The sequence below is a fragment of the Osmia lignaria genome, chromosome 6 (assembly GCF_051020975.1).
Source record: "Osmia lignaria lignaria isolate PbOS001 chromosome 6, iyOsmLign1, whole genome shotgun sequence".
NCBI lineage: Eukaryota > Metazoa > Arthropoda > Insecta > Hymenoptera > Megachilidae > Osmia > Osmia lignaria.
In genome coordinates this window covers 10,306,088-10,324,568 of record NC_135037.1, presented here as the reverse complement: position 1 = coordinate 10,324,568, position 18,481 = coordinate 10,306,088, and the positions used below count along the sequence as shown (strand labels likewise).

General features: G+C 46.1%; 2 protein-coding genes across 7 annotated transcripts; one reads left to right on the top strand and one right to left on the bottom strand.

The window, feature by feature from the left end:
• The first annotated feature begins 149 nt into the window (after window positions 1–149).
• LOC117607663 (organic cation transporter 1) lies at window positions 150–18,234 on the top strand. Of its 4 annotated transcripts, none has more exons than XM_076688669.1 (11): window positions 150–399; window positions 490–744; window positions 12,206–13,058; window positions 13,179–13,535; window positions 16,135–16,393; window positions 16,456–16,547; window positions 16,634–16,837; window positions 16,904–17,150; window positions 17,372–17,503; window positions 17,574–17,928; window positions 18,000–18,234. In XM_076688669.1, the coding sequence occupies exons 3-11, from the start codon at window positions 12,933–12,935 to the stop codon at window positions 18,232–18,234; spliced, it is 2,007 nt and encodes a 668-aa protein (XP_076544784.1). In that variant the 5' UTR covers window positions 150–399; window positions 490–744; window positions 12,206–12,932. The 4 variants fall into 4 exon arrangements, with proteins under 4 accessions (XP_076544784.1, XP_076544782.1, XP_034187506.1 ...); XM_076688667.1 differs by having other exon boundaries at window positions 17,571–17,928; XM_034331615.2 differs by lacking the exons at window positions 150–399; window positions 490–744 and adding an exon at window positions 9,719–10,610 and having other exon boundaries at window positions 17,571–17,928.
• Vps28 (vacuolar protein sorting 28) lies at window positions 5,071–9,410 on the bottom strand. 3 transcript variants are annotated; one of them, XM_034331636.2, is made up of 4 exons: window positions 7,509–9,410; window positions 7,168–7,435; window positions 5,865–6,089; window positions 5,071–5,781 (listed from the first exon to the last, which is right to left on the bottom strand). In XM_034331636.2, the coding sequence occupies exons 1-4, from the start codon at window positions 8,996–8,998 to the stop codon at window positions 5,362–5,364; spliced, it is 2,403 nt and encodes an 800-aa protein (XP_034187527.2). In that variant the 5' UTR covers window positions 8,999–9,410; the 3' UTR covers window positions 5,071–5,361. The 3 variants fall into 3 exon arrangements, with proteins under 3 accessions (XP_034187527.2, XP_034187525.1, XP_034187526.1); XM_034331634.2 differs by lacking the exons at window positions 7,168–7,435; window positions 7,509–9,410 and adding an exon at window positions 6,376–6,541; XM_034331635.2 differs by lacking the exons at window positions 7,168–7,435; window positions 7,509–9,410 and adding an exon at window positions 6,158–6,313.
• Window positions 18,235–18,481: the final 247 nt, after the last annotated feature.

Here is an 18,481-nt window from a genome sequence, read left to right as displayed (position 1 = left end):
AAGCACGCGTGCACCCAAGCTGATCAGCTTTAGTGTAAAATAATGTTTCGAGTAAACGTTTTCTAGTCCCCGATAGAATTTTCTATCCAGCTTTCCCCTTTTTTTCGATTTCAATATATTTTTATTTTTATTTTTTTTTTCCTGTTTTCTTACCATTTTGTACGAGGAAAGATGATCGCGAGCAAACGTGTTACGAGAATTTCAATTTAAGATTATCGAAGATATAGATGTTGCAGCGCATAAATTCGTGAAACCATTCCTCCTCCCTAGGAATCAACGAGGAGAATCAACGTCAGCGTTGTACATATTTGTATATACGTATTTCGACTGTACTGCCGATGAATTTGCCAACTGTATCTACAATTCTATCCGATCAATAAAACGCACCAGAAACGAAGGGTATTCGTCTACGTTCGTGTTATTTTCGACAATGGACTTTTCGATCATTTTTTTTATATTTTCATTATTCGTATTTTATTCCTTTCCTAGATCCCAGCCGCAGAACTCTGTCTGTTTTCTTATCGAGGCAAGCAGTAGGTGGAAGAAAAATCGTTAGAAGAAGGAAGGAAGTGGTTGTTGGTTCGTTGTAGTTACCGAACGGAGAGGAATGGATGGATGAGATAGGAGAAGAGAATGATGGAGGGTAGAAGAGGTGAGAGTGGGTGGTGTACTGGAAGAGCTATTTCGAACGGTCACCGTTCAACAGAGAATGCAGCTAATTTGTTTGGAAACGACCCCCGACTCGTAAGTACTCTAATCCTGGTTTAAGCGGAGCTTCCATGGAATTAAAGGAGGTACCCGTGGAAAGCGTATATTTCCAAATTATTCTCCTCGGTGTACGCTAGATAACGCAGTTACGTTCTCTGTTTGCCAACGGTATGGTAAAATCGAGATTCTACCGTTTATATTTTATTCGATTCTGTTTCGCCTACAGGAACAGAGATTTTTTCGTTGTTTCGAATAAAATCGAAATTCTTTGCTACTATAAATGGTAATTTAAAAACGATCTCGATTCTTTAATCTGCTTAAATTCGGACGTAAACGAAAGGCGAGAAGAGCCGGGAAAGCGAGTGGAAAATCAAGTAAGCTTGACGATGATAAATTTCTTTTTCATCGATGAAAAGGAGCGACAACTGTCGCGGAATATTTAGCCCGATGCTTCGAACTTTGTCACGGACTAACGAGCTGACGAGTTAACTCGATTCGCGTTAAGATTAACGAGCCACCCTTTTCGCGACGATTAATAAAAAAAGACTGCTTCGAATTTGTCCCCTTGTCGATACATATTTCTGTCAACGGAATGAGACTTCTTTTTCACTTCGCAAACTTATTTCAAACGATACGTTCGGAACGATATCGTAGCGAGTACCAAGGTCCAAATGTTTTCCAATTGTCTGCAAACAACGAATCACGCGTTGTTTTATCGTTGACTCACTTTTGGGGGAATAAAAATAGCCACGAAGAAACTCTGACGAACGTTTAAAAACGGTGTAAAAATTTGACTACATATGATCGCTGAGTTTTCTTTTTAAATTACGAACATATCGTGGAACAAAATTGTGTTGTATCGAAATAGATCGGAGTAGAAGAAACTGAAACGAAAACGGCACGGTTCGACTCTACACGACACGCGACGGTGAAAAATGTTTTTCTCGCTCTCTTCTTTTTCCTTCTCACATCCGATACTCATCAGTCTGATGGCTTTCGCTTAATATTTCTGCCCAGCGCAGTCGGTGTTTTAACCAGCTGACGCGTATCCACCGACCATTATATTCGACGAACGAAATGTACGTGCCCGTTTCGCCTTCTTCCTTCTTCAACTCTTCATCCAGTCAACCATATCGGTCCCTTTTTTCCGTATTTTAATCGCCCCAGGATAATTGGCAACCGACGATCAGCCTACCATAAATCTTTCTTCTCGGATCTTCTCTCATCGCCCGTATATTAAGCTAACCCGAACGAATGTTTGCTCATTTTTCTTATCCGTTTTCGAGATCGGAAAATCTCATTCGAGAGACCGGTGGAGTAGAACGGATAATATGTACTTAGGTGTAAACGATGAGCCGGTCTTGGCACTCGATTGCTCGCGTATCGAGTTTCCATTTACGGGATACGCGAACCGAACAATCGTGTAAAAAGAGTGTCGCGAAGGTGGACAGAGCTTGCGTCTCGATTTACTTCCAGGTGAATGGAAAAATTTGCGGTTTCGTAAAAGATGGTGTCGGATTAACGAGAAAAGTTCCTAGCTCCTAGGAGCTTTGAAATCGCAAACGATTGAAACGGGTTGGACATTTACGATTCAAAGAATGATTTACAGAGTAGCAAAAGAATAGTTTTGTTGGGAGGAAAGAGGGAGGGAAAGGCCTCGAGTTACCTCCTGCGGAGCAAACCAGAAGCCTGGAAAGTGGCGCAACGCTAGTCTCACCGCGGAGTTTCGTCTTTCACCGCGAAACCAAGCCGAGAGGAAGCGAGCCTGTCTTCCAGCTTGCTTTTAGACTTTTAGATGTATGTACATATGTATCTATGTACAGAGTGTGTCAAACGTCGAACGATCTAGCGATCTGGCGAACAGCTGATCGCGTGACCGCATATAGCTGCGCTTTGACACATACCATTCGCTGTCGAACTCTAAGAAATTATTACGCCACTGAAAAATCTCGAAATTAAGAGTAAAATTTACAAAATAGCGGTTTTCTTCGTATAAAACGTTTCGTTTCACATTCGTGTATCGAGCTAGGTTCTCGTTACGAAACGTCTTTCTCGCTGTTGCTGCACCCTTCTATTTTCGAGCTCGAACCCAAACAATTCCACGAACGAATTCTATGCTCTTTGATCGGCGCAAAGTAGACTGGAGGGAAGTAAAGCACGTCGCGAAGAAAATGGATGATTTCCTCGACGGACAGAGGTGGGTCGGGGCTCGATATTAAAGCGAGCGTCGATCAATTAACGTAATTTCGTTAGTCTGGTAAAGCGAACTTTAACAAGCATCCCCGCGCTATAACATGACTAATAGGTTGGATCGATGAGGAAGTGGCGAAGCGTAGACTTAAAGCAGCCTTACGAAGAAAGATCTTTCTTTCTTCCCTTTGCGAGTTAGTTGAAAAAGCTTATTTTAAAAGCAGCTCGTGCGGTCCCCTTATTCGCTTGGATAACTCGATCCACGAAAGGAAGTCGCAAATTTTCTATCCGATTACCTTGACTCGGCGCGGCAAGAGAATCGAAGCTGGTCGAGCATGCGCCTGAAATTACACGCGTTTTATCGTCGATCGGACGGATGTTGCGAGAAATCGGGGTCACGATACGCGACATTGCCGATGACGATTGGAATGACGGTGGTAATGGCGGGACTGGATCGAGAGGAAGCTGGAAAAAAGTAATCTCTGGAGAATAGAGAACGCGCTAGCACGAAACTTAATCTCGGATCAGACCGCGGGATTAGCAGCGGCTTATCGTGTCTGACGAACCTGGCCGACGATTTGTCGCGAGACAAGAAGCGGATTAACGCTCCGTGTTCGAACAAAGTCTTGGATGCGCTTGAACGGTGCAACAATGATCGATTTGGATTTTCGAAGGTTCACCGATCTACCAAACGATTTCATAGCACGTTTTTTCTTTTCACGGTTCGCGTTGTTGAAGCTTCGCGAAAACGTCCGAGGGATCCGGGGAAGCGTAAGTAAGCGAGAGGTCGCGCGAACAAGACGAGTAACCGGAGTGCGGAAATTAATTTCCGTGGTTGGAAACGGTCGGCGGTGCGAAATCCCCGACGCTCGTCCGACCAATTCCCGACGATAATCGTTCCCTCCAAATTATTTCCCGCTCGTTGATCGCACCTTTCGGCTTATTCCGTTCGCAGAAACCCTTCGATTTCTCCTAAGAGCAGCAGCTGTTACGAGAAATATCAACGAGGGAGAAGAAAGGGGAGCGTGGCGTAAATGCAGGATAAACGTCGATTTTTTGTCTCCTTCTTTCGCGAATTATTTCCGCGTTACGCTGCTCGTAAAAACGAACAAACCCGCGGAATTTTAACGAGTTTCCCGCAACTCGATGGATATAACAGGATAACAGCGAAGGGTGTCGCGACGCCGAGCCGCACCGCGGTTCCTTTCTCCTTTACGGTGGCCCAAATTTTATTCCTTCGCGAGAAGTATCAACGATGACGAAATGATCTAGAACGTAATATAATCTCAACGGGCAGAAATAAACGCAAGGTATTCTCCAGCTAGCGTTGTGAAATCCAAAGGATAGAAATTCCTACGAAGGGTCGGCATTTGAATCGAAGAAAAACGGTCGATGTTGAAATAGCAAAGAGGCATTGTTTGCGCATAGATAAAAGGGAAGCAGTGGATATTGGCATCCCGCGAAACAAGGAACCTCGAGAGTCCACGTATCGAGAACGATTTTCCAAAGTGGCTCGTGTTTTATCTACGCTTTTCAAACGTTTCTGTGCACGCGAGGGTTCGTTTGCCGATCGCGCAAAGGTGATTTCGAGGAGTCGTCGTAAACTGTACCGAAATCGATTTAACAAATTCCATTACCACGATTCTGACGATTTTTTTTATTTTAACTTCGGTTATCGTGTTAGGTTTGAAAAGAATTCGTTTCGACAAGTTTCCGCAGGAAGGTAACGCGTTAATTTAGTTTGATTTGGTTTGATTTAGTTTCTCAGCGATGGCTCGTTATATTGCACTTTACGCCCGTATTTGTCTATAGCTTCGGGCTTCGAAAGACCACCCTCTTCATTTGCATTCCGACCGATCCCACGTAAATACGACTTGGAAAAGTCTGCTGTTGGCAGATCAAAGAGATGCGAGTCCGGTTAGCCCGCGGTACTATTGTTAGCAAACAAATCGACCAACGTACATATCTCGCTCCTACTCTCCTTATTGATCCTCGTACTCTTTGCCGAATCTACTCTCCTACTTGTTTGCCCTCGTATTCTGCGGAATATTAACCGCAATTCACCTCTAAATATTACCAATAAACAAATATGCTTTTTCGTAAAAAGGTACCGTTTGAAAAGTTTCGCTTTTCATTGAGAATAAATGAAAAGAAGAGACACCGTAATAATTTAATAAGCACCTACGATTAATTTTATTGTTTCGTTCGATACACTGTATATACATCGTATTTATATCTTACACTTAACGAATCACCGTTTAAATATCTTTTTATAAAGAACGGTGTATAAAATAGTTGTATGGCTCTATTTGTACGCGTACGTATGTAACACAGTTACGATGAAACCAAGTTGGAACCTTTGATTGTACTAGTCGTAAACGACATTAAAGGAACCATCGTAGCTAAACGATTAAAAAAATAAACAGTTTCGCGTTTCGATGCAAAGCAACCGAACGGGTTGGATTACGAGTTGTGAAGAACTTTATTGAAAGCGTTGTAGGACGTTTCCAAATCAAAGATCAATTGTCTCACTTGGGTGTCGGATAATTCGTCGGAAGCCGACATGTTATTTAGAATCTGTAGCCATTCCGCAACCTTTTCTTTGCCTTCAAAATCGCTTGGCAATATGCTAAGGCGATTCATAGTGTCCATCAAGTCTCTTAAATCGGGATGTAGCTGATCCATGGCTTTGATTTCAAGCCGCAGCTTGTCCATTAACGTAATAAACAGAGACACGATGTCCGCGATACATTTCGACGTATTTCCCTTGTCGTCCTTTATGGTAATTGGTCTGTCCTCTTTGATCCTTTCCAGAGCGGCTGGACAATCTAGTCTAAATGCTCTGGCAAACGCATCTATGGTAGGAAACTGATCGCTTTGCACCTAAATAAGAAGAATTACAGATAAAAGAACATAATATTCTTTTACTGTTACTATACAAGATTTTTAACTAACTGTGGAAATACCTGTTTGAAAGCAGCTCTGTACTGTACCAACAGTTTGCTGCAAGCAGCAGTATATTCTTTAGGAGTCACGCAATCCCTAATGTAAGCCTTTTCCAAATGCTGCAATGTATTTACAACTGCATACAGATCTGCTTGGTTATCATATTTCTCTCTTTCCCTGGCATTTTTATACAATTTCACTTCTTCGTAAAGCTCGGGTCGGTCCTGAGCTATTGACATTATTACCTGTAAAATAAATGTTTTAAATTTGAGATAACAAGGAAAACGATTGACAAGAAAGCGAGGTTATGTACATCGATGACAGTAACGATCTAGTATTTCGTAGGAAAAAAAAAACTAGATTAACACGATGCAAATATGAAGTATTGAAAGAAATCGTTATGTTTTACGCGCGCCCAATTGACGTACGTTTAAAAAGAATTAGATATCGAACGATAAAATGACAAACACCGAAGGAGAATGAACGATACGAACGGATGTCACGAATATCCATTTTGATTTACTGCCTTACCTTTGAGTCACTTGTAATTTCGGTAGACAGTTGAAAATTAAATGAAGAGTCGCATTAAGATCGGCGTAAAACTAATAATTCGCAGGTATGCAAACAAAACCTTTGTGACACTTTACATACAGTCATATACAGTGGAATGTATCGGATAAAAAACTTAGCCACCTAGAGGTAACGTGGCTAACTCCAGTGGTACACCTTCTCTTACCTTATACAATCTGAAATACCGACGTCTTTAGTCATTTTGTTAGATATTGAACGATGAAACTAATAAATCACATCATGGCGGTCTCTTCAAAAAAGTAAGGGACAGGGTTTGCAAATATTAAACAAAAATGCAAATGGTGCTTTTGTTTGTAAAATAATCTATTTGACCCAATATATATAATATATACATATAACAGACTATAAAATCACAACTAAAGTTATAAGAACTATAAAGTAACGTTTCCCTGTTTTATTTCTTCTGTTCTTGATTGCGTTATTTATATTTAATGCACGAATAAATTTTGGTACGATAAATTAGTCGATAAATAGCTTTTCAATAACATTAGGTTTATTGCTTCGATCTGTGCAATATGATATCATTCTATTTGCATCTGTACACGGACAACAAAACTCTTTAACGATCCTTAACGATTCTTTAACATGATTCACGTTGATATCATTTAATTTAATATTTTTCTTGTTATCAGGTACAACACGTATATAAGTTACATGTACGATTAATTTGTTTTCATCCAAAATTTCCCACGGTGGAAAAATTTGTACCATACCCATCGATTTTATTTCAACTTTACCCACAATATTAGGAATCGTCATGATTTTGATAAATTTCGAAGAATTATTTCTCCCTTTAGGAGACAGTAATTCAAATGAATCTTCCATCACAACTCCTTCTAGGAATTGTCTGCTGAAACGTGTTATGCAGGTATGAACGCAAACAGTAACGCACGGTACAGAAATGTTATCTTTATCCATTTGTTTCATTTGATATCTCCACACACGTACAAACGATACCTGTCTGTTGATCGTCAGCTGCAATTTTTCCGACAAACTTCCCCTGTAACGTAAAGCGAAATATTTTAACACTATACTTTTAGCAAAAACAATCGGTTAAATCTAAATAAAACTACCTTTTCGGCTTTTTCCTCTTTTTCCCCGAATCTAAAAGATTTAATTTTACAGATAAGTCTGGGTATGTTTTTCCCGGCGACGTATCTGTACTAATAACAATTCCACTTTGAATCGACTTAACATCCGCCAGATCGTTAACTTGCGTTGATACTTGAGAAATTTTTTGGGAAGGCTGTAGATCGTTACGTTTATTAGGGAGCATACATCGAAGCTGCTCTCCTTTTTCAAAATACGTTTGATCAGAGTCTTTGGTAGATATTTGCGAGGTCAGAGAATCGGCTTTGGAAATTAAATAGGAAATGCGTTTTGGGCCACGATTAGAGTTTTTAGTAATAGATTCTACATCTTGCATATCCGTGTCTTCTATCAGTTCGCTAAGATCCTTATCGGTTTCGCTGCTAGTATTTACAATGTTGTTACAATTATCGTCGTTTGATTTGCTAGATTCTGTTTCAACTTTCTCGCTATCTCTTGGGCTATCTTCTAGGCGTAATTTCGAGTTTGAATCTACTGAAGCAAGTTCCAGAAAGTCCTCTGAAATTTTTAAATCCTTACTTGTAGAAGATTTCAGATCATCATTGTTGAAACTGCTTTCTAACTTTCTTATCAAACTCTGTTGTTTCTGAGTAGACATAATTTTAAATCTGGTTTCCAGATGTTGATCATTCTCTAAATTATGGGCTACCACAGAATTCATATTTGAATCTATGTAGTTACTTTGTATCTCTGCTTCCTTTTTGTTAGAATAGTAACAGTTCTCAACTAGAACAGGAGATTCTTTCCCTTTATTAATGGAAGCACTTCTTATATTTGTTTCCATATGTTTATTTTGAATTTGTACCAATACTTTTCTATGCGAAGTTTCACCTGTACATTTTCTTCGTCTCTTTTTGTACCCATAAAAGTTTTTGTCAAGTATAGGAGACGTATTTGCTTGGGATGTTTCTAAATGAGCTGTGGTTGTTGGAGAATGAAATAAGTTCTCTCTAGCGTTTTCCCTCCAATTGTTACTATCAATTTTCATACGCTTATTATTTTCAGCAAAAGGACTAGAAATTTCTTTTCTATCTGTACTTTGCAGCTTATTCGAATGCACTCGAACATCGTTTTCTATCACAGCATCCTTCAAACTACTTTTCTTTCTTACTCGTTTGCGTCGTTTGCCGAAAACAGGAGAAGTTTCCGTGCGTTTAAGCGCAGACGAATCCAAAGTAGGCGATAATTGGAGTACATTTTCCGAATTGAAAATGCACTCTTCGTGAGATTCGATCCATTTACGGACAAAATCGATCTTTCCCGTGCATGGTATATTTGCCACATTTTTATTTATCAACAACGTACCATCTTTTTGCCCCTGGAATTCCTTAACCGTATCTAAGGTTAGAATCGACTGTCCGAAGTTTAGTTTTCTTACATAAATTGGTTTCTCTGATTCGTAATTCTTTTGTTGTTCAATGCTCTGCACTTTTCTGTCCTTCGCATTTGACATTTTGACGATAGTAAAAAAAAATAGATCAATGTTCCCTCATCTTTCATCGTGACATCTTTCAATTCATTACACGTGTACACTTAGGGCCGCCATGTTTGCATCGCCATGGAAACCAGGACCTCTTCGTCCCCCCTAAGAAATCATATTTTATACAAATTTTCTGTGTAAAATGGAATATATCGACCTCATTGCAAAGTTAACTTTGTATGTGTAGAAGCAAAAAAAGAAACGCTTGTTCAAACATGATGTAGGTAAATCGTTAAAGTGGAGATATAAACTTCCCCACTTTGTTACCACGTCCCTGAGTACGGCACATTTTAGCGGGAATAAACAAATTCAAACACAAGCGACAAGTTTTCCATGCTGGATGGTAGAATTTGTTTAAACAAAAATAACACGTGAAGACGACTAATTGTTATCACTATTCAAACTGAAAAGCTTGCTCCGAAGCTTATTTCTCCTTAATAAATAAGAAGGGACGAAGGAGGAACGAAAGAGTGGAAAGATAGAAAGGGTTGTTCGAACGAAAGTAAATGTTGGCGAAAGGAAAAGAAGAGAAAAGGATTCGCGAGGCATTGCATAAATCTAAATCGGCGTTAAAGGTCCGGTTGGTGTACACGCTATACAATTACCGGGCGGCGAGTGTCGAGGAACCCCCTTTTATATTAATAGTCGAGATAGTAGTCGAGCATGCAGCGTGATAGGAGAGTGGCGATCGAGAGGAGTCGGAGGGTAAGGGAGAGTCCCAGAGGATCGTGGAGGGAACCGTATACGAGACTTTGGGCGAGAGGGACCGAGAGAGAGAATAGCGAAGCGGTTCGTTAGAAGAACGAAGATCGGGATAGTGAGTAACAGAGAGAGAGGGTTCAAGGGGGACGTTCGAAACGAATAGATAGGAGGATGGGATATACCGTGGACGGACCCCTTGTATCCACGATTGCTTCAGTTTCAGTTCGCGATAGAGGCTACTCGTTTCTTCCAGTAGCGGTTGTCGGTCTGTTCCTCGACGAGGGAAAGCGTGTAAACGGTGCAGGGAAGGGGATGAGAAGGAGACGGTACACGAGAGTAACGGACTAAGGGGGAAGAAAGACGACGAGAATAAGGCGGGAAATTTCGTAAACGTGGAAAAACGACGATTCGAAGAGAAACGTTAAACAGAGTGGGGAGGGGGGCGAGAGGGTTAAGCGAAAGAGGGAGCGAAGGTGAACGCGCGATCCACGAGGGGCAAAGAATGACACGCGAAGCGTGAAAGCATGAAAGGATTGGATCAAGGATCGAAAGATACGAACTATTCGAATGGCGGTGCGATCGTAACCGGGTGTCCGGTGACCGATGAACGTGGGAGCTGAGATTTGGTCCACCTTGCAATCAGAGAGACAAGGGAACGTTTGTTTCTCTTCCGAAAGACATAAAAGATTGCAGTGATTTAATCGTTGAAAAATGTCGATAGCTCGTAACGAAACTGATGTCCGAGACGTAAGGTGTAGCAAGTGTTTCTATCGTGGCACCGTCCACACGTTTCTACGTTTGCCGGTGTTGTCAATTTGAATCCAGAGAGGCATCAGAAACGATATCCAAGTATAACATCCGTGGAAGTTGTCTTCTTCGATCGGTAAGATTTTCCAAACGAGGCAATTATTTTGCGAAAGGGTTAGAAAGTATAGAAAAGGGTTGGAGGTAGAGATGATTTTGGAAGTTTACACTTGTAAGAACGATAAAACGAAAGGCGACGCAACTAAGGCAAAGCAAGGCAAGGCAAGGCAACGGGAATCAAGCTGCAGGCAGGGGGAATCGAGTGAACGCATCGATCGATAACGAGACGAGAATTTTTATCGCGTCAACGAGTAAATTAAAGATCGAGATTGTTTGCGAGTAAGGCGCAAACGCTGAACAGTAAAATCGCGGCGAGGACTAGGAAATGCAAATACGGCTAAGTTTGGGAGAGAAAAAAAATTGTTTGACGAAGTTGTTTTGATTGTTATGGAAAAATTTAGTCAGCAGTTCCTGTCAGGAGTGCCATAAATCGAGTTGTTTAATTATCTGGTAACTAAGGCGCGATCACGCAACGCAACCGTTGCAACCTTATCTCTGCATTTTCGTGTAATAATCTCGCAATTCGTTGTAAAAATATAAATTATTTACGGACCGATTGAGTTTGGAGGTTAATGAAATTTGCGAAGCGAGATAATTTAATCGGCGATGCGATAGGAGCGATTTTTTTTATGAATCTGGCCGAACGGATCCGTTGCTCCGAATTACGTAACGTTTGATCGGTTCGAACAAAATTGCAGCAAATACGTTTATCTGATGGTAGTTTTGGCGAAGGGGGCGAATGGGGGCGAACGGGGGTGAAAACGAGGGAGGACGACGAGGGATGGGCGGGGGGCGAAGAGGTAAAGGGGGAGGATGGGCTTCGTCTCCTCTGGCCCGAATAAGAGGAAGCAACGGGACGGCGTGCGAAGCGGGATGACGTTGTTTGCACTCGTGACGTCACTCGCAACGAGCGACAAGAGACAGAGGCAGCGGCAGAGGCAGAGGCGACGGGAGGCTGTAGAATGCAAGCGCGTGCGTCACGTGGACCGGAATCCTGGATCTAGTATCGGCGATTGGCGGCGCGGGTTTGCCGTATCGGTGGGGTATCGAGAGGTGAACGCGGACTGTTTGAACGGGTCCCGCCACGCCGAACCGTGGTTCGAAAGAAACGAGGAGGAATCGGAAGCCGTGGAATCGTTAGCGCGGATGTCGTGACGATTTCAATTTGTACGCTCGCCAGACGACGCGATGGAAAGAAGCTCGAGGCAAAAACCAAGGCCGACATTCTGGCCGTCCGATTCGCGTGTCTCGTTTCTGCGGGCCTTACTGTCCGAGTGTCGCGTGGACGGACAAATTGCCAAGGCGGGAACGTCTTGGCCAGTTTCCGGCGTTTTCTCGTGCGGTTTACGGCACGCTGCTGCGCCGAGTCGCGTCGCGTCGAGTACGAGAACAACGAGATTCGCATTCCGTTCTCGTTGCGACATCGAATCATGCGAGCGCATCGCTTTTCCTAGCTTCTTTGAAACGTCTTTGAACAGTCTTAGAACTGCTTCTGTTCGTTCGGCCGAGTCGTCTCGGTTCGATGCCGAGTTACAGGGATAAGATTTAAGAGAAAGTATAAAGGTATTTGAGAAGAGAGATTCGATGGAATTTGGTTTATCGGTCGGTTTGCAGCTAAGTAACGAGAGGAGGTTGGAGATCGGAGGTTGCCGGCTGGCGGATCACGGTGAGGCAGTGGCGTCGTCGGTGGCTGCGGTGGCTGCGGCTGCGGCTGCGGAGAGGCGGAGGGACGCCGTCGAAGAGGATGCTCGGGAGGATCGGAAGAGAGGAGGTGTTCTCCGGCAATGGCTGATCGCGGTCGGCGCTATGATCGCGGCATATAAGAACGCGCGAAGACGTGCGTTCGCCGCGCTTTACGCGATTCCGAATTCGAAGCAGAAACCGTTCGGTTGGTCGTGTCGTCACGGGACGTATCCGCTCCGCGTTGAGCAGACTATCGCGAGACCGAGATCGCGGGACAAGCAGCGACGACCGATCGAATCGTTCGTTTCGATCGCTGTCGCGGCACGCGTTTCTCTATCGAACATTTAGCCAGGAATTTTTTCCTCCTCGTACGAATCGTTTAGTTTTCGCGTGGAAACTCGAATTAGAAGCGTTTCGTGGAATTAGATTAGAAGTATCGAGGGATTAGGAGAAGAATCGGTAGGGGGTGTCGGAGAAGGAAACGGCGTGGATGCCCTCGAGGACGGATCGCCGCGGCGGTCATGCGGCGTGATTCGAGGGTGTGTAAAAGTCGCGTTACCGTCGAGACGCGGAGGATCGTCGATGCGGAGGCGGAGGTGTCGGTGTCGGTGTGGATATCGGTGTCGTTGATACGCGGTGAAGCATCAGCCCCGGAAACATGAGCTCGATCGACTTTGACGAGGTGTTGGTGCACGTGGGAGAGAAGGGAAAATATCAGAACATCATGTACTACCTTCTTTGCATCCCGGCCACTCTACCAGCCGCCTTTTTGGCCTTTTCGCAAGTGAGTGCTATCTAGAAAGCTTCCTTCTCGATCTCGCGTAAGAGATCGGCCGTAGACCGGGAACACTGGTTCAGAATAGAAACGTTTGGCGCGTGTACGCGCGAATTAATTGACCGACAGGTGTTTGTGAGCGCGTCGCCGGATCATTGGTGCAGGGTACCGGAACTGGAGAATCTGACCGATCTGATGACGCTGAACGAGAGGAAGGCCCTGTCTTTGCCGTACACCGAGAAATCGGACGGCAAGGTGAAGTACTCGAAATGCAAAATGTACAACGTGAATTACACGTCCATCGTCGATTCGTGGCTGAGCGATGCGATGCTGGAGAACGCGACGGAGGGTAGCCGCGATGTCAGGCATCCGTCGAGGGACAGGTTACCACCGCCGCCGGTCGGTAATCCCGACTGGCCGGTCATCGGCTGTCAACACGGCTGGATCTACGACACCCGGGACTACGACAGCACCCTGGTCACCGAGGTAAACTCGACTTTATCTCTTTCACTCGACACCGCAAAACGGTCACCGTTTCTCGAGAAAGGGAAAAACGTTGTCATCCGAGTAGGTCGACTTTGACGTCGTTTACGGGGACGAGAAGGAGCGGGTCTCGGCCATTTGCATAATTCTCCTACGCGTTAATCAGTCTCTCGATGAATTTCGCTCGCGTTCAAACGAGCCAGCTAACTCGCTTCGGCCAAGCGACTCGTGTTTCACGGGGTAATTCGCCTTGGCCTTTGTGCCTCCGTCCCGGCAGATTCGCGTTAACCGCGGCGCACCGTGGCGCTCGATCGCTCGGTCCCGTTCGCGGAACCGAGACCGCGTGTCCCCGCTTGCTAATCACATTTTTCTAGCGAAAGCTCGCGCGCCGGATGTCCCGTTCGAATTCGACTATTGGTTCCGCGTAGCTCGATTAATTGGAAACGCGTCCCCCGTTCGAACGAGCTACCGCGAGCCCGGAAGAGCGCGTTCCAGGAAGTCGATGGAAACTCCCGGGACTCGTTCGAGAAACGAAGAAGCGTCGTCGGTCACGCGGTAGTTTCTCGCTTGCGAGCGGTCGATTAACGCGTTATTAAATTGCCGCAATTAGACAGCAGTGCTGGCGAGTGGTTGCCGCAACGAGAATCGTAACATTCGGGGTCGAGGATCTAGGTGCGAGTTGGCTCGGTTACATTCTCTATTCTCCTCTATTCAACTCGATTCTACGCGTCGGACGGAAATAGCCGCGGTACCGAGTTTGCGTGCTCCGCGAGTTACGCGGTCGCGCGTGCCGTTTTCTAATCCGCGACGAGGGAATTTGAGGGATCAGGTGAAAGAGACGAGGGGGAGCGACCGATAGCGAGTGACAGGCCGATAGCTTACGACTCTCCGGTGGCGTCATCAATTGCCGACCAATTTACCTACCCCCGCATCCGGTCATGCGATCCGTAGCGTCAAATGCCTCGCGCCTATGTACAAACTGTCGGCGTAGCTCTCGCCGAGGGTACCTACGTACGAGTACGCGTTCGCGTTTCTCGCTCGGTGACGCACACGACCGAATCGCGACCGAATTCGGTTGCCGGCCGCTTCCGCCGTTAAACCCGTTCGATCTTTCGACGCGCCTACCGAGAAACAACGACCTCCTCCTCCTCCTCTTCTGTTCCCTTCTGTTCTCTCTTCTTCCTAACTGTCCCTCTCCTCCTCGGACCAGCAGCCCATCAACGCATCCCGCTTGGTCATTGCCGGTTCGCCGGCCGCATCGATGCGGAGGGTGTGCTCGCTACGTATTTACACGGTCCGGATTTACGCAGACGTATGACGCACGCAGCCATCGAAGTAAATCCTGTCCTTCCGTTTTCCGTTCTTCATCCTCGTTCTCGCTTACACCGGCCGTGCCGAGTTGGGCCTGATTCGGGACAAGAATCCAAGCTTACCGGAGCTGGTTTCCCTCGATTCCTCGTATCTAGCGAGAAACGAAGGAGCCAACACTCGAGCATGAAACAAACGGCACACCGTACCGCGGTCATATCAATATATCGTTTTCGAAGTGTGTCAGGGTGATAAAATCTGCTCGCGTCGTTAACGTCCTATGGGCGCGTGCACTGCCCTTGACGATATAACTAGGTGTCGTCGGTCGGTCGGTTGCTCGGTTGGTTGGTCGTCGAGCGCTCCCGTATTTCCATGCAATTTACCTTTTGCGTTTCACGGAGACATCAAAAGTCCGTGAGTGGCAATTTGCTTAAATCAAAGTTCGTGTTAAACCCATTAACGAGCGTCGGTATGCTTTTATTTGTCGAGGTTGATCGACGCTCGATGAGGATTCGTTTCCGTTCCCTCGCTTCTGTTTACCCACTTCTAACAACGTTTCCTCTCTTTGACGCGCGTTCGCCGCTCCTCCAGTGTTTTTCGCGTCACGCGTCGCTCCGTCGCCGCGGGAGCTTACGAATTTCAAGCACGATTCGAAAGGCGCGTCGGTTCGTAACGCGGCGCGATGCGGCACGGTGCTGCGCAACGCACGGGCCAGGACAAGTTTCGGATCGGACGCGTGTGTCGCGACAATGGAAAGAGCAAAGATCGTAGTAACGAGTAGGAGGAGGTGAAGGAGGAGAGGGGTGGCGGAGATAGGAACGCGTTGGTGCTGTCAACCGAGGGTGATGAACACCTCTGGCTGTGGGAGTCGGAGTCGATGATAGCGCCGCTTTGCCGCTTCGCCCTCCGATCGCTGGCCGACCCACCTCCGCGCCTCCGCTCCTCGGTTCCGGTTAACTACGTTACCGCTACGCTACCGTATCTCTCGTTCCTCGTTTCAGCTCGCGAAACGATCGGTTTCGGAATCGAGCAAGACGAAATCGGAAGCGGCTTAACCCTAACCGCGCTACTCGCCAGGGACGAAGATAAAGAATGATAACGCGACGGGTAACCGGAGCAATGACTCGTCCGTAGCATGGCCGATATTCGTAATCTCAGTTACATAGCTGTTTCCTTAAAATCTTCCATCGAGATTCGTTTTCGTTTCACGAAATTTCCCGCCACTGATACAGTTTTCACCAGAGAAATCGTTAACAGAACGTAGGCGTTGTAATGGCATTCTGCATCCACATAGCTAGACTTGGTATGCGACAACAGCTGGTGGCCTTCCACCTCTACCACGTTCTTCTACGTCGGTAGCCTGTTCGGGAACGTGGTGTTTGGCTGGATCGCCGACAAATGGGGCAGAAGAACGGCCTTCTTTGCCATCCTCTTCCTCGAAGTCATACTCTCGATCGCCACCAGTTTCAGCCCAAACTACGTCATCTACACGGTGTTGAGGACCGTGAACGGCCTTTTCTTTCCAGCAATCTATCAGATACCTTTTATACTAGGTAAGCGAGCGAGAAGAAGCAATCGAAGCCGGAAGGAAAAACGATTTCGATTTCGATTTCAGCTCTCGAACTGATGGGCCCGAGATACAGAACGTTCGCCGGCATGGTGATTAGCATGTTCTTCGCGTCGGCGATGTCTCTTCTAGCCTTGCTGGTAAAGCATATCGTTCGATTCGATCTCGAACCGTTTGATCGCGAAACGGCGCGATATTTCCTCCTTTCTTTTCTTCTGTTCCGTAGGGTTACCTGCTCAGGCATTGGTTCGCGTTGTCGTTGGCCACCTCGGTCCCTTTTGTTCTCCTCTTCAGCTACTATTGGATCATTCCCGAGTCGCCGCGATGGCTTCTCAGTAAAAACAGAATAGACGAGGCGGAAGTGATCGTTCAGCGTATGGCCAAGATCAACGGTAGGACGGTACCGAATAACTTTCTTAGGAAAATGGAGGTAAGTTCGGAGTCGAGGATGATAGGAGTCGCGGATCGATCGTTGGGATCCTGTTTTCCATTTCAGCTGGAGATTCTGCGGCGGCAAGGTATCTCGTGCAACGGCACCAATTCCGGAGATAGCGAGACGACCGACACGGTGGACAGATCACCCCCGCCTGCGGCCACACCGATGGATCTCATTAGAAACCCAAACATCAGGAAAAAATTCTTCATCCTTGCGTTCGACTGGGTGGCGAACGCGGTAGTGTACAACGGATTGTCGTACAACACGACGAACCTCGGCCTCTCCGATTACCTGGCCTTCTTCATCGGTAAAGCTTGCGCTCTTCTCGAAGCAACCTTGACTAGCGATCGCGTTGCTAGCCGTAAACATGTTTTCGTGTTCACGTCGGTGCTCGCGGTGCTGCACGGTAGCTAGGCTGGTGCATCGTCACGCATACGCGATGCGATCGTTATCGCGACGTTGCGTTGCCTTCGAACGCGACCCATCGAACTAAATTCATTTCTCTCTTTTGTCTTATACGTGTTGTAGGTGGCCTGGTCGAGATACCGTCCTACGTGATCACGTGGTACGCCATGGACAGATTGGGCAGAAGATGGGTCTTGTGTTTGACCATGCTTTTAGGTGGAGTCGCCTGCGTTTCCTGCATGTTCGTTCCCGAAGGTACGATTTTCTTCTTTTTACACTAACCGTCTAAGAGACGCGTTTCGAGTACGTATGTGTGTCGCAGCAGACGCCGTATGGGTGACGGTGTCCTTGGCGATGATAGGGAAATTTGGTATCGCGGCGTCGTTCGCCGTTTTCTACGTGTTCGTCGGCGAATTGCTACCAACGGTGCTGAGGTCGCAGGCGATGGGAGTCGCTTCGTTCATCGCGGGTATCGGTTTGCTCGGTTTCCCCTACATCGTTCATCTGGCCGTCTATTCGAGGGTACTTCCGTTGATCATAATGGGTACGCTCAGCGTCGCTGGAGCTCTCACCTCCATCTTTTTGCCCGAGACCTTGAACATTCACCTGCCGCAGACGATCGAGGAGGGTGAACTTTTTGGGGCGGACTTTAAGCTATGGTCCTGTCCAACTTTACCAAAGTCAGTTTCTTTTAACCGCTAGTCTTCAAAGATATAGGGGACTGTGAGACCATTAGAGTTTTACTTTGCAGGAAACGAAACAAGGAGCAGGAGAAATCGGAGTGGATGCCGTTGAGGTACTTGGTGAACGGCAAACCGGGAAATCGTTCGTCACAGACGCAGGACGAACCAGCTGGCCAGGAGGTGGAAAATTCGCATCAGAGTCAATCTTCGAGCGAACCAAGGAAAGAAGAGGGATTTGTGGACGGTGAAGAGAAACGGCCGGACACGACGGTCGTGATCGTCGAACAGAGGAAAACGCAATGAGCGACCGGACTTGGACCGATCAACCGTCCTCTGTATCGTTATCGTTATCGTTCATTTCGGTGGTCACAGTCGCGGTCGCGAACGATTAGTTTTTAGATCTCTCGAGGAAACGTTGTTAAGCAAAAAACCATTGAAGAAGTACAGTGTTTCGCCGTTTCGATTTTCCAATGGTCAACGGACAAAATAGGCGGGTAAAAGAAAGAAGGTGATACGCGGACGATCCGCGAACGTTCCGCGGTCGCTATGG

Bases quoted from the DNA above. Each gene is read 5' to 3' on its own strand.
- LOC117607663 (XM_076688667.1), top strand. From the start codon at position 12,933: ATGAGCTCGATCGACTTTGACGAGGTGTTGGTGCACGTGGGAGAGAAG. The intron at 13,059-13,178 runs GTGAGTGCTATC...ATTGACCGACAG, and splicing joins CCTTTTTGGCCTTTTCGCAA to GTGTTTGTGAGCGCGTCGCC. The intron at 17,929-17,999 runs GTCAGTTTCTTT...TTTACTTTGCAG, and splicing joins TCCTGTCCAACTTTACCAAA to GAAACGAAACAAGGAGCAGG.
- Vps28 (XM_034331636.2), bottom strand. From the start codon at position 8,998: ATGTCAAATGCGAAGGACAGAAAAGTGCAGAGCATTGAACAACAAAAG. The intron at 6,090-7,167 runs GTTGAAATAAAA...TTTATTTTACAG, and splicing joins TTCCTAATATTGTGGGTAAA to GTAATAATGTCAATAGCTCA. The intron at 5,782-5,864 runs GTATTTCCACAG...CTTCTTATTTAG, and splicing joins ACAGAGCTGCTTTCAAACAG to GTGCAAAGCGATCAGTTTCC.